The sequence below is a fragment of the Zalophus californianus genome, chromosome 10 (genome assembly GCF_009762305.2).
Source record: "Zalophus californianus isolate mZalCal1 chromosome 10, mZalCal1.pri.v2, whole genome shotgun sequence".
Classification (NCBI taxonomy): domain Eukaryota; kingdom Metazoa; phylum Chordata; class Mammalia; order Carnivora; family Otariidae; genus Zalophus; species Zalophus californianus.
In genome coordinates, this window is record NC_045604.1 from 99785938 (window position 1) to 99801546 (window position 15609).

Sequence of the window (15609 nt, forward strand, 5' to 3'; positions counted from 1 at the left end):
TCCTCCTCTTTCCAGCTTCCTGTGCCAGCCTGACCCTCGTATGCTGGGGGCCACCAGGGGGTCAGTGAGTGAGTGCCAAATATCAAATTCTGTCCCTCTTTGGGGGAGGAAGTTGAGTCCAAGTGCAGGCTGGTTTTGTCTCAGCCTCTGCTCTGAGGGATGCTGCTCACAACAAGACCAAACCCTCAAACGAAAGGCACCCTCTGCCATATTCCAGACACTCCCCCTGAGCCCCGGGTTCTGGAGGAACCAAGAAGCAAGCAAGGCTGTTTTGGGAAGTGCTCACATGTATTTATTTCACAAGGGAGGAATGGGGCAGGGGGGCGATCACCAGTAAGATGCCACCAAATGAGACACTGTGAACCCAAACTGGGTGACTACAGGGTTTGGTTCTGGGCAGGGCTCGGCCTTTGGGGATAGCATGAGGGACAGAGAGGGAACTGGCCAAAGGGACAGCCTTCCATCTGGGGCTCCACATGGGGCAAGTCTGGGCCACGTCCTCCTGGCCAAAGAAGCATGGCCAACCCCCCCAGCTTCCTGCAGCCTTGTCCTGATCCAGGTGAGCAAGGAAACGACAAGCGCAAGGCCACACGCTGACATCTGCTCTATCACACACTCCTAGGCACACACCCAGACACCCTCATGCACGCGCACACACGCAGTCACGCACACCACACAGGCACACATACTCATGGGCATGCACACGCGTCCATATATTAACTCTGATTTATAAGTGCACCCTAACCAGAGGGCAATCGAGAAAAATTATTACTCTTCAGAGAGGAATCGACTGCCTTCTCCCCTGTCAGCCAGCAGAGCATGGGGTGAAATGAGGTGAACACGGAGCATCCTCCAGGGTCCAGGCCCCCTCTGTTGTGCTGGCCTCAGTCCTTAAGCTCTGGGTGAGTCAGGGCTCCCTAGTCCCCGGGGCGGGGGGCAGAGCTGCACCGGCCCGGCTCCAGCCCCAGGGGCCCCTCACAGCCACGACCTCCCTGTGCGCGCTCAGCCTCTCCGTCTCTGGCTCTCTGCAGACATGGAGTTGTCTCTCTGCAGTTGGCCCAGGAACACCGGAGCCTAGAGCCCCAGGGGTGACCATGGAAGCATTAACTCCTTCCAGGCCATCTTAGGGAGGGTCCAGAAAAGTCCAGGGCTGTCCATCTGATGGAAAGGTTGGGGGTGGAGGCTGCCTTGTAAATGGGCATCTGGGCAGAAGCAATGTCGAGGGACACAGAGTCTCAAGGGCCTCTTCCAAGAAGGGGGAGACAGGATGCGGCTGAGCACCACCCCCCACTCTGTTGAGGCCTGGGGGTGGCATTCAGAAGCTGCTGCTGCAAGAGATGAGAAAGAGGGGCCCCTGCGAGTCCCAGTCCTGCGAGTGGCTGGGGAGAGGACGCAGAGGACATGGGGGTTCACTCCATGGTACGCGGTCCGCATCCAGGTGGCAGAAGACACGGCTCCTGGGTTTCCAGAGGAGGGGTGCGGGGCTTTTCCAGGGAGCATAGGCTTCACGGCTGCTGAGCGCCAAAGGGGGGACACCAAGTCTCCATCTGGGGCCCCTGTGCTGCTCTGGAGAAGCCCCAGGAGGCCCGCTGAGCACCTGCTGGCTTCCTGCTGTCTCTCCACCAGTGTGGCTGGTCCAGAAGATGGGCAGACCCCAGGCCGGGGGCCAGGCTCTAGGGGCCCCTGCTCCCCCCCAACCCCGCTACTTGATCGAGTTCTTAATTGTCCACCTCTGTCCCGTGCAGCTGCGGAGGATGAGATCGATGCCAGCCAGGCCCCGGTTCTCCACCTCTAGGCATCGCCCTGTGCCCTTATTCATGATGGCTCCATTCTGGGTAAAAGGAGGAGAGAGACAGAAAGAGACATAATGAGACAGAGAGAGAGATACAGAGACAAAGAGAGACAGAGACAGATGGAGGTAGAGATACAGAGAAGAAGGTAGAGAGAGACAGAGGGACAAGAGAATGAGAGAAAGAAATGGAGAGAGACAGAAACGCAGAGAGAGACGGAAAAAGAGGTTTAACCACTATAGTGCCTGGCACATGGCCTCTCATGGGGAGCGGTCCGACCAAAATTCTTTGCACAGGGGGAGGGATCAACAGAGCCCCCTCCAGAAACCCCAGAGTCAGAAAACGTATCAGCTTCACCCAGTTTGAATGGCTGAACCAGGTGACAAGCACTGATGGGGGATGGTGTCCGAGTGGGGTCTGACTTTCTCCATCTTACTGACTACTTAGCAGATTTCAGGGAAATCACCGCACACTCCCCTCCCGAGGTTCGTCAGAGCCCAGCCTGCCTGGTGCTGCTGCAGGGACCTGGGAGACTGTCCCACCTGAAACCTTCCTCCGTTGATTGCCCCTGGACGTACTTTGGGTTCATGAGGCTGGCCCAGGGCTGGAGACCTTGGATGCGCTTTGCTGGGGAAGTGAGCTCCCCCTGTGGCCCGCGGCAGCCTCCCCTGCTCTGGGGTGCTGGCCCTTTCCCTGGGGCACTCACCTGGATGAAGTTCCAGCGCTTGTACAGGCTGCTCTTGACTTTGTCACAGTCGAGGAGCTGGGGCAGCCGACTCTTGGAGTTGTCCACCAGGCAGCGGGTGTCGGGGAGGAGTGTGGTGGTCCCCAGGGCGCCCAGGTGCAGGAAGCCCTCCTTGGTGTAGCGGGCAAGCTGGGGAGAGAGCAAAGGAGAGGGTGCGGAGAGCTGACTCAGGTCTGCAGGTCTCACCCATGCGTCCCTGGCTTGCTAAGCCTGGATACAGCGTCCCCAGGGCCAGGCGTATTTCTTTCTAAGCATGTCCTCAGTCAGTGTTTCTGGACTGTGGGCTTCTGTCCAGCAACATGAGGGAGCAGAGGAATAAAGAAAAGAGCAGGACGTCTGATTTCTAAAGCTCGGCTCTGCTCCCAGCTGGCTGGGCAACCCTGAATAAGTCACTTAACCTCTCCGAGTCTGCATTTCCACCTCATTTATAAATTGGGATTAATTAATTAATTCCACCCTGGTGTAAAGTACCCAAAGAGGCAGGTCACTGAAAAAGAAACAGATATATTAAAAAACATTAAACTTAACAGGTGTTAAAATAAATAAACTAAAACAGCAAGGTGATACCACATTGAAAGAAAAAATAAACCTATTCTCATATTGTCAAGGTTAGTATAAAATGGGCTGGAGTGGGGGAAAATTACAACAACCTTTCAAAAAGGGGATTTCCAAATATATTCTTTGTGCTTTAAAAAAAATTTTTTTCTCTTTTGATCCAATAAATCCACTTTTAGCAATTTATCCCAAGGTAACAAGCAAAACCGGGAATACAAGTTAATGTATATAGGATATTCGCTGCAACGCTATTTATAATGATGAAAAAGCAGAAGCGTCCTAAAGGTGTACCACAGTCCTGGCACCTGCTTTCCGCTCCATGCACACCAACAAATGCTGGGGGATTGTGGGGGCACCGGGGTGGCTCAGTCGGTCAAGTGTCTGACTCTTGGTTTCGGCTCAGGTCATGATCTCAGGGTTGTGGGCTCGAGCCCTGGGTCGGGCTCCATGCTCAGCAGGGAGTCTGCTTGAGATTCTCTTTCTCTCTCCGCTGCCCCCCCCCCCCCTTCTGCTTGCTCTCTCCCTTCCCCCAAATAAATAAATAAAATCTTTCTTTTTTAAAGCCCCATCCTTCATTCTTCCTTCTATACACCCTGGGCAGTAAGACTTCCGAAGCAATGTCCTTCAAGAAGTGAAGTCTGTTCCTCCATCCCGAGTATTGGTGACTTGCTTCGACCAATAGAATATAGCGGAAGCAAAGATGTGCCAGTTCCTGGACCAGACCTTTAGCCTTGCGTGCTTCCATCTTCTTGCTCTTGGAGTCCTGTTGGCACCGTGGCAGTAAGCTCTGGATGGCCCAACCAACAGCCAGCCAACCACCAGACAAGTGGACGAGGTCATCCTAGATTAGGCAGCCCTCGGCTGACCTGCTAGCTGCCAAGAGATGTATGAATGAGTCCAGCTGAAATCAGCCGAGCCTGGTCCAGCTCACAGAACCACCCAGCTGATCTGGATAATGCATAACACATGCATATTGCTTTATGCCACTAAGTTTTTTGGGGGGATAGTTGTTATGCAGCAAGAGCTAATTGATACGGAGATGGTGCTGCCTACCAACTCTTCCCACAGCAGCACCCATGCTACTCAAGTGGCCTCCCTCTCCTGCCTGTCTGCGTTGTTTAAAATTCTGTATTCCAACCTTCGAGCAAATGCATTCATCCGTCTTTCACACTCTTTTAGGGGCAGGGACTGTCTGTAATTAATTTCCTTCTTTGCTAGGAGAAAATCACAGACCAAGTGCTCAAAACGTGTTTGTGGATGAGCACATTATAAATGTGGTGAGCGACACCATTTAAAAGATGCAGCTACGTCCATTCATTTAAACTCCATAAGCCTGTTTTGAAGAGTTCTCTGTGCGACCAGCCTGGGAACCGGTTTCTGAGAATATGAGGACGTGGCTGTGTTCCCACTGATAATTCCAGTGCGGGCTGGTGAAGGCAATGAGACAGGAAAGTACATGTCTCATTTTTGCTCTCACATCCTATGAGGTGGTGGGGGTAGGAGTGAAGATTATTAATATACAGCTAGTGCCAAATAAATTAAAACAAAAAATTACCAGCTTGCATGTATTAAAGGCACACTGCATCATTTCTAAGCATTGTACAGAGAATAAAGAACGTGATTTTTACAACTCAGTGAGGTAAGTTTCTATTACTCTCCCTGTTTTAAAGATGAAGAAACTGCGGTCTGAAGACATCTGGTTACCTGGCTGGGTCCTGGCTTCTCCCCTTGGGACCCTAGAGACCCACATGGTTGGCTGCCCTGGCCCAGCAGCTGAGCAGCAAAGGGGCCTCTGCCTACACGATCCTGGGCTTCTCCTGAGAGCCTGGGCATTTCTGGCCAGGAAAGAAGCCAGAAGGCAGCTCTGGGCCGCCAGTGCCTCTTCTCCAGGGGATAAGATTTTCTGCAGGGGTTCTCATTGCTGATGAAAACCACTCAGAAACCCTCTGCCTTCATCCCCAAAGGGGGGCCCACCTGCTCCCCTCTGAAACAAGTGACAGGGAGTCTATTAAGTGCCTTTGAGAGAGATGTGGTTAACATGTGCTTTAAACCCAAATTAGTTCCAAATCAGAGTGATTGTCAGAGGCAAAATGATAAGAAAATCAAAAGCCCTCCTTGCCCCTCCCTAAACAATGTCTCTCTGAATATACTCAAATTCACCAAATGCAAAGTGATGAATGACAGCAAGCTGCTTTTATGTTCAGGGGAAAGATATACACAGCTGCTTATTGAAATTATGAATCAATCTATTATCCAGCAGGCAAATGAACAGCGCTAAGAACATTAATTAACTGAGCATATCTGTGACCCAGATGTTTAAAGAGCGAAGCTAAATGCCACCGAGAGTTAGAGGCTCTCCTTTCTGAGGTCTGTGAGCAAAGGATGAGACCACAGCTACGAGGACCTGCAAAGCCAAGCACCAGCCCCAAGCTATGCAGGCACTGGGGTGGGCAGGGAGGGTGGGGAGGCCCTACAGGATTTCCATTCTGGGGGAAGGTGCTTTCTCAAGCCCAAAACACATGCATAGGTTCTGCTGGCTTGGCCAAGGGGCCGGGGTCAGGGGAAGGGTGCTGTGGTCTGAAAGGATGGTGGGGCTAAAGTTACACCAACAGATGTCACACTGCTTCTCCCCCACAAGGCAGGAGGGTGGTGTGTGCGCAGACCTCATGCCAAGCACATCCCCCTTCTTGTGCCAGTCCTGGATCGCGAGTCTTTGTGGTGTCTTTGGACCACTGTCTGGTCCACCTCTCCAGCTCCCCATCCCTGATACTCCTTCCTTAAGGACCTCTGCTTCCTGTCATCTGCACGTGCAACAGGGCTTCAAGGCTTTGCTCCAGGTGATTCCTTTAATGGCCTTCTTCTAGAACATTCTAGCTTCAACTTTCCTAGACTTCAGCACAATTCTTTCCATCCCACAGTGTCTTCTCTAACTCTTCCACCCCCCAACCCTCCACACCTCCTCTCAAGTCTTTGGTGCAACATGATCCATATGCTCTGGTCTCTCACTCCAAGGTGGTGTGGGAGTATCTCATTTCCTCTTGACCATTCTGGGCATCCACTGACTAAGTGATGGATATTTGAGTTTTTCCACTTTTTGGCTATTATGAATTATGCTGCTATGAACATTCATGTATAGGTTTTTGTGTAACATATGTTTTCAATTCTCTTAACTGTATCTAGAAGTAGAATTGCTAAGTGTTGGGTCATATGGTAAATCTGTGCTTAAATTTTTGAGGAGTGGCAAACTGTTGCAAAGCAGCTGCAGAGTTTACAGGCCCACCAGCAATGAGCCAGGGTTCCAATTCATCCACATCCCCATAAATTCTTGTTATTGTGTTTTCCTTGCTTCTTTCTTTCTTTTTAGAGAAATTCTAGCCATTGACTGGGTGTGAAGTGGTATCTCATTGTAGTTTTGATTTGCATTTCCTTCATAACTAATGATGTTGAGCATCTTTTTATGTGATTTTGGCCACTTGTAGATCTTTGGAGAAATGTTAATTCAGATCTTTTGCCCATTTTTCAATTGGGCAAATTGTCTTTTTTATTGTTGAGTTGTAAGAGTTCTTTATATATTCTGTATGCTAGACCTTTTCAGATACATGTATGAATGGAGATATTTTCTCCCATTCTATGGGTTCTTTCACTTTCTTTTTTGTTTTATTTATTTATTTATTTTTTCACTTTCTTGAGAGTATTCTTTGAAGCACAAAAGTTTTTAATTTTGATGAAGTTCAACTTACCAATTTTTTTCTTTGATTACTTACGCGTTTGATGTCGTATCTGAGAAACCACTGCCAAATCCAAGGTCATGAAGATTTACCCATATGTCTTCTAAGAATTTTATACTTTGAGCTCTTACATTTAGATCTTTGATCCTTTTTGAGTTAATTTTTATATATGATGTAAGGTATGGGTCTAAATTCTTTTTTTTAATGTGGACATTTGCTCTTCCAAGATTGTTTGTTGAAAAGACTTTTTCCCTATGAATTGTCTTCTCATCTTTGTTAAAAAACTGTAAATGTGGGATTTATTTCTGGAATCTGAATTCTATTCCATCGACCCATGTGCCTAACCTTCCGAGAGCACTACAATGTCTTGATTAGTACAGCTTTGTAGTAAGTTTAGGAATTGGAAGTGTGAGTCTTCTTTGTTTTTTTCCAATGTCCTTCTGGCTACTCTGGGTCCCTTGCATTTTCATATGAATTTTAGGATTATCTTTTCCATTTCTGCAAAAATAGGCAGTTGGAGTTTTGATAGGTACTGCATTGAATCTACAGATCAAGTCAGGGAGGACTGCCATTAACAGCAGTGAGTCTTCTGATCAGGGAACATAGGATGTATTTTTTTTTATTTAGGTCTTTCATTTGTTTCAACAATGTTTGTAGTTTTCAGTGTATGAGTCTTTCTCCCCCACAGGGAAAGTGTATACTTCTTTGGTTAAATTTATTCCCAAGTATTTTATCTTTTTTGATTCTACTCCAAATGGTATTGTTTTAATTTCCTTTTCAGAATGTCCATTGGTAGTGCAAGCAGTATCTTTAAGACATTTCTGTGAACCATGAGCTGCCACCCTGGTACCTTACGGTCACTCAGAACAGCAGGCTCTGCAAGTCCCCTTAGTTCCTTCTTCCCCAGGGTTAGGGCCAGGTGCTGACTGCCCCGCACCCGATGCAGACCCATATTCCAACGGTGCCTGGACCTCGCCGCAAGTCTCTCATCATTTCATTCGCCTCCTGTGTTCTGCCAGCCAACACCCTTCCCACCTGCAGCAGGATCTAGATTTTTAAAATGTGCCCTTCATCCTAATCCCTAGTTTTGTGTCCTGGACCCTCACTGCTCTAGGGAATCTTGCCTCCCATTTTGTTGAGAAGGTATCTTCCCTACCCCTCAAAACCTGTCTTCCTTCACATTTGTTCACTTCTTTCAGTTCTGTCTCCTCTTCACTCCATAGATACCTTAAGTCATTATTTTCCCCTTCTCCTTCATTTCTTCCAAGCTACAAACATAACCAGATCTTTATGCCCAGAAATCTCCAGCCACAGATCTCATGACCTCCTTGTTTTGTCCTTGGTTTTCCATTCTCTTTTCTTAGTGCTTTGTAGTTTGGCTTCTACCAGCACTCTTCATTGACATTGCTCTCTTGAGGGTCAACAGGATCCATTAATTATCAACTTCAATTGTTTTTTCTTAGTTTTTATATGGGGCAATGATTGTGGGCCAGACGCTTTGCAGGGTGCAGGTGAAACTACCTCTTCTCTCTATATCCACTCTCCTGGAGAGCTTGCCATTCTGGGGGCTTTCAGTAGCATCTCTATGCTAACTTGGCTAATTGTGCCAAGTTTCTATCTCCAAACCAAACTTGATCCGCAATTCCAGATTTGTATATCCAACTCACTGCTGGACATACCACGTGGAGGTCTAGTAAGATTTCAGATTTACATAATCAAAACTGAATTCCTCCTCCCCTGTGTTCCCTATCTTTCCCCTCCACACTCACCCAACATTGGTTCCATCTTGGTAATGACAACTCCATTCTTCCAGTTGCTTAGGCCAAGCACTTTGGCTTCATCCTTTACTTGCTTCTTCCTCTGACCTGCCATATTCCCAACCCATTAGCAAACTACATTCAGATTTTACTCCACTGCTATCTCCTGGTTCCAAGCCACCTTCACCTCTTGACTAGATTAGTACAATGGTCTTCTAATTTGTCTTCCAGCTCCCACCCTTGCCTCCCTTAGTCTTTTTTTTTTTTTCAATATGGCATTTAGAATGCCTTTAAAATATATGATATTAAAATATTATTATATTATTTAAAAATATGTTAATTCAAATTGGAGTCTGGTCATGCCATTCCTCTGTTCAACATCCTCCAAATGCTTCCCATTTTACTCAAAATAAAAGTCAAATTATTACAATGGACCACAAGACTCAATGCAATCTAATAATAGCTGCCTGAGCTCAACTTCCACCACTATGCCCTTTGCTCACTCCACTCTGGCCACACTGGCCTCCTTGTTGGTCTGTGAACAGGCCACACTTGCTCCTGCTCAGAGTCTTCGCACTGGCTGTTCTCTCTTGAATGCTCTTTCCCTAATATTCCCTCACCTCTTCCAAGTTTCTGCTTAAAGGTCATCTTCTTGCCATCTTAAAATTTCACCTTCACCACATACTCCTTATCCCTTTTCTTGCTTTATATCCTTCCAAACACCTATTATCTCCTTATAGACTATACCTTCTCCTTATTTATAGAGCTTGTTGTCTGGCTCCATCCACTAGAATGTGAGAGGCATGAGGCAGAAATGTTGTCTGTCTTTTTTTGTTCATGGTTCTATCCCTACCTCTTAGAAGGATGCCTGGAACATAGTAGGTGCTTGATAAATGCTGCTGACATCATGAGTACTTGCCTTCAAGGAGCTCACAGCTTACTTAGGGAGGAAGGCAAGTAAAGAGGAGAGGACAACAAAGTGTGAAATAATGTGATGAAATATACTAAGTGTGCTCTTCGAGTCAGAGCAGAAGAGGCCCCAATCCAGAAAAGGGAGGTCAGAGAAGGCTTCCAAGAAGTGGGGGCATTTGAGTGAAGCCTTGATGGAGTCAGCCAACCAAGTGAGGAGAGGACAGATCAGATCAGACACAGGGAGCACATGTCCAAAGGCCTAGAGACCAGAGGAAATGTGGTGTTTTGGGGGATCTGAGCATCATTCACCATGATGGAGTGTAATGGCTGTGATGGGGCAGAAATGGGGAGGAGGGGTACAGTGCAGATGAGACTGAACTATGTGGACACATCATGCTCAGGTATTGGGGCCTTTTTCATGAGGAGCCACCTGACTTTTCGGATGACCACACTGGCTGCTGAATGGACGATGAGTTGCAATGGGACATGATGAAGGTCTCAACTCAAGTGGTCACACTGAAAGAAGAGAGAAGATGACAGGTGAGAGAGATGCATCCAAGCTAAGAAGGATTCTATCATCCTGGTGAGTTAAATCTTTTATTGTCATGAAATGAAACACTTCATTTTTAATAATCCATTTTGTGTGGAAGGCACTTGGTTTAATATTAATGTAGTTAACCTGGCATTCTGCTCTTTAGAATTTGCCTGCTGCACCCATTTCCATGCTTTTACTTTCAACATTTCTTTCTCCTTATGTTTTAGATGTGTCTCTTGGAAACAGAATACACCTGGATTTAAAAAAACTTAGGGTGACAATCTATGTTTTTTAGCCAAAATGTTCAGTCCCTTTGTTTTTATTGCATTTAATGATATATATGGACTTATTTCCATTTTCTTTCTTTGTGCTTTCTGTGTGTCCAGCCTTCTCTGTTTCCTTTTTCTCCTTTATTTGCCTTAGTTTGGTTTGATTTTTTTTTTTGGAATGTTATTATATTTCATTGTTCTTATCTACAGATTTGGAAATTCTATTTCATTTCTATTATTTTACTGTTCACTCTTGAAATTTAACAATTAGCAATTTAGCAGATTATTCAATATCCCAATGTCTACTTCACTCAATAAAATTCAAGGACATTAGGACACTAAATCTGATCACCTTCTTTTCACTGTTTAGCCTTTGGTTATATTACCCTGCCCCAAATTAGACCTTATTCTTATTACGTAAGAAACATGTCTTTGGATTTACTTATATGTTTATAAATTTCTTTGTTTATAATTCATTCTTTCCTCAAGACATTCTTCTGGGGTTATTTGCCTTCTTCTTGAAGTATATTCTTTAGAAGCTCCTTGGTGATTATCTGTCATGGTAAACCCTCCCAGATTCCATTTATCTGAAAATTTCTTGGAGTGACTTGTTATGCAGCAAAAGCTAACAGATATAACTGCTTCTTGTGCAACTAGAAAGAGTTTAAAATGGTATTTGTTGTAGTTGATCTAGAATCTAGTTATGCAATAGGGGGAAGACCCTTCAAAGTATCTAATCTGCTCTATTGCTGGAAGCTGTCTCCTCACCTTCTCTCCATATGCTCACTCACAAAGTTATGGCCAAGCCACTGTCTGTGGAATTTGTCACCTCAGTACAATGTTGCCTAGGCAATCTTGGTAACAGCAGGAGAAGCATGGGTTCACACATCACGTGCTCCACTGAAGAGCCAATGGGTGAAGCTTCCTCCTCTGAGCTGATAACTGCTTAAAACTTGTTGACTCTCACTTCTCCGGTTATGGCCAAAGGACAACCAGTTCCTTATTATATACCCATACTCCTGATCTCTTCCCAGGCTCTAGGTTTGCAAACTTGGGTTACCTTCCCCCCTCTCTCTCCCCCATCCACAAAGCTACAAGTCTTCTAATTCCTGCTTCCATATGCCTCTCTCATATATTTCCTCCTAATCTCCCAGGTGAATTGTTACAGGAGCTTTGTAACTGGTCTTCCCACCTCCAGGCCTTCCCAGTTTCCATCTATCCTTCCCAATCCTGCAGGTTCAAATCATATCATTCCCTTCTTCAACCTTCATTTGCTCCATTACCCCCTGACTTAAGAATAAACTTATTTTTTTAATCATGATCTTCTACTATAGGTCCCCAACTTTAACTCTTGGTTTCTGATAGATGACTTGAGGTCTCTCAAAACCAGCCAGCTGTCTTCCCTGTGTAGAATACATCCCCACCCTACTCCTACCCTAGGTTACACAAAACCCCCACCCAGATGTGATCTCTTTCAACTTACATACTTGCGTAGTCTGTGACTTTCCTTGCTATAGGTTTTGTTGTTGTTGTTGCTGTTGTTTTAGGACAGTAGCATCCTACTCATTTTTATATAGCATAAGGAGTAAGAAAGTATCTTGCAAAAAGCAAATACTCTATAAATGCCTTTTGAATTGAATGGGATTATTCTAGGTTTGGCTGCTGGGCCCAAGAGGAGAAATGAATGTCATTATCCACAACCCTAATGCATTAGGAAAAAAAGCTCTGAGCTCAAATACAATTAATTCTCATTTAGCAGAAAAGAAGAATTTTCTATTTGAGATGATCTAAGAGGCACACACAACTATTAACCCACATTTAACAGCCTTGAGGGAAAACTAAAATATGCAGGTTATAGCCAAATAAACAAAAACCAGCCAAATGATTGTGGAATGACTCTGGGACACAGCAAAATCCATCAAATTGTCAATAAAATCATGGCTTGCAATTGCTTTCGTATTAAGGGTCTTTCTCATCACTTCAGAATCAGGCTTAGTCAGAAAACCACTGCTAAATGAAAAAATGCATTTTACCCTGTTTTACTCAGGACACAGAGAGATGGGGGTTCCATTGATTCGAACCTGCTTTGGGGTGAATTTATTTGTTTGCTGCTTGGCTGAAGGAGTGATTTCTGGTGATTACATATGCATATGTATATTCTTAACAACAAAGAGACTTTCTCTGTCACTGTCCAGAGCACGCCTGATCCCAAACAATACAGGACAAAAAATGTCTCCAATTGTATCTCAAAATGGACACATGGTGGCTGCCTCGGAGCTGGGAGTGGAGAAGGGGGCTGCCTGGGGCAGGAGGAATCTTTGGGGGAAATGGAAATGTATATTTTGATTGGGGAGGAAGAACTGCAGGCATGTACCCCGTCAAAACTCATCATACTGTACACTTAAATAGATGCTGTTTGTTGTACTGACCTTATACTTCAATAAAGTTGATTTAAAAATATATCTAGAAGCTTAGAAGGTAGGCTATAGAATCACATACGTATTTTGCAGAGAGAGCGAGTTCCTAGGGGACTGGATGGTTCTAAGGGCCTCCCTCCTCAGTCTTCTCCCTTTCCACCATTATGACTCATCATGCTGGATAAAAGCATTATATTTCCAGAAAATGCACTGCTACTGAGAATGAATGGGGAAACATATTTATGACACAAAGCCTTGGGTTGATTATCCTGCACAGACAGTTGAAGAGTGGATGGATTCAGGGCATTGCCGGTGGAGGTGGGGTAATGGCAGGCTCTGGCCCACATAACTCTGTGGAGAGAGCTGGGAGCCTGTGGGGAGGGGCCCTTGGGGTGTGGGCAGCACCAGGATGAGGGTCAGAAGAGCCAAGTGGGAGAGGGGGTGGTGAGCAGGAGAGCCCACTCCAGTTCCCAGGGATCAGGAGCAAATTCCTAAGCATGCCTCCGAAGTTCACCCAGACTGCTAAACTGGTTAGAGGAGCAAAGATTCTATTTTTCAATAAAGAGATACATTTCCTCCTTTTCTCCACACGTGAAATAGGAAGGTAGGACTGTATCGGGTATAGCGTGGAAATGCTGGCCAACACTTGGCTCCCTTTTTAGCAAGATCTTAATTAAATCTATCTCACCTTCTCATTTTTGCTAACTGAAACAGTGTTCCTGGCTTTGTGCTGTGTCATCAAAGAGGTGGTCTATTATACGGTTAAAGACTTGGACTCTGGAGCCTGTTTAAGAAATCCAAGCCCTATCAAAAACTAATGATGTATGGTGATTAACATACCAATAAAAAAATTAAAAAAAAAAAGAAATCCAAGCTCTGCCACTTAATAGTTTTATGACCCTGGGCCAGTTGCTTAAGCCCTATGGGACTCTGTTTCCTCATTTTCAAATTGGGGATAATTTTACACTTTACTTCATAGGGTAGTTACGGAATTCAATAAATGAGCGAGAAGAGCACATGGCGCAAAGTAAGCCCCATATATTTGTTATTCCTATTTCCCCTGACCTCATGCCCCAGTTGAGTACTGGGCCTTGTTTCTAATTCACCAGACTTCTTTTCTTCCCGATGGTGCTCCCATGTGGCCCTGTGCAGCCAGCATTTCCTGGCCCCGGCTCCTTCCCGGCACTCAGCCACTCCAGGCTTCCTGTTCTCGCCCAGAGCCATTTGTCCAAGGGCTGCTGCCTCAGGTGCTTCAACAATGCTGTTGGGCAGCTGAGTACTGACAGGTGGCTTTCTGGCCCGTTGGGTTCTCTTGGGCTGGGTCTGTGGGTGACGTTGAGTTGCAGCCCCGACCCAAGGCAGGCTGGGTCTGGCCCCTGCTATGCTCCTGCCCTTTTCTTCCCTACCCTCAACTTCATTTCCCTGGTTTGGTCCAGATCTTACGTGCCCTTGTCTAGAATGGGCCAGATTCCTGGGGGAACTGGACCTTGGGTGGGGCCTTGGGACTCCGCTTTGCATCTCTAAAGCCACCCGTGTTCCAGTGATGCCCTCCAGTCCTGAGCTCTCATGGCCCTTCATCTTGGACTCACTGTCCTTCCTTCACACTTCTGCAGTGAAGGTGAGAAGTTTCCTGTTCCTGCCTGTTTCCTGCTCTCCTTGTTTCCTGCTCCCGGCATGTTCCTTGACGAATCCCAGGCACACCACCAGCTAGAGGCCAGCCCTGATCGTCCTCGACCAGTCAGGAACTCAGAGCCTCAGCAGAGGAGTTAGATGTGAGCCCGGTGTTGGTGTTCATGTGTGAGTGTAGATGTGAAGATCTTCTGAAATGGCACCAATCTCTGAGAGTCAGTTCTGGGTTTCTAACATCACTGAAGAGCCATTTGATATATATATATATATATATATATATATATATATATTCTGGCTCTGTTCATTCATGTAATGTAATTTACCCAATGATAATGACCCTACAAAAGTCAGGGCACTTGCTCTTCTTATCTTCCCACTAGAGAGACTAAATTTTCTTCTCTTGATTCCAGAAGCCAACACTGTGGGCACAGTGGCCTCTCCCTCATTTTGTGGACCTGTCCAATTAGATTGGTTCCTGTCATGCTGCCCATCTTCACCCTCCCATCTGAGCCCACAAGAGTATCCTGAAGCTCGTGCCGGCCTGTGTTGAGCCTGGACTCAGCCCATGGCCACCATATGGGTCCAGTCAAAGCATCCAGTGCCTTCCCTGCCAGTAGCTAGCACCCTACTTGCACATTCTTCTTTCAACATCAAACATTCATCACTTGCCCACCACGTGGCACAGCCTCCTCTATCAGAGAAAGCACTTGCCTGAGATTCCCAGAACACTCTTCCCTGGAATTTAGAGCCTTCAGCATTGCAAGCTGTGCTAGGTGAGCTAGAAACTGTGGTTCTCAAGAGGGTAACCCCAAGGCTGGCAGGTCAGTCGATCTCTGTTTGAGATGAATTCAGAGATTTCTCTCCAAAAAAAGAAACAAAGTCTAAGTTTCTGCTCCTATTTACCATAATTTGACCTGGGGAAAATGCAGTGTTGGTACAGTTATACGCAATGAAGATGGTAGAAAATCTACTTTCTGAGCATTAATCCTCAGTGTTCTTTAGACTTTCCACTAATATTTTAGAAATATAAGTAACTCCTTTCTGTTTAGTCTTCACTCCCCTTCACTCTGCCCTAAGTGTGCTTAACTCAGACCCTTCTCTGCCTCCCTACCTGGTCTCACCTTCCCTCAGAGTCAAGCTTCCGGAGGGTTCTCTCCCACCATGTCTGCACTTCCTCACCTCCCTTTCTGCCCTGCATCCACTCCCATCTGGCTTCCTCTCCATGCTCCATGGAGAATCCTCTCGCCCACATTTGGTATTGTATCTAACACA

At 46.1% G+C, this 15609-nt stretch overlaps 1 protein-coding gene across 1 annotated transcript in view; it reads right to left on the reverse strand.

Annotated features, from left to right (window-relative positions):
* Window positions 1–269: 269 nt before the first annotated feature.
* GALNT17 (polypeptide N-acetylgalactosaminyltransferase 17) overlaps window positions 270–15609 on the reverse strand; it is a 458315-nt gene continuing 442975 nt past the window's right edge. Inside the window, exons 10-11 of the mRNA XM_027613677.2 lie at window positions 2497–2664; window positions 270–1831 (exon numbers count right to left, since the gene is read on the reverse strand). Of these exons, the coding sequence (XP_027469478.1) occupies window positions 1703–1831; window positions 2497–2664 (297 nt within the window). The 3' untranslated portion in view covers window positions 270–1702. The remainder of the gene's footprint in view (window positions 1832–2496; window positions 2665–15609) is intronic.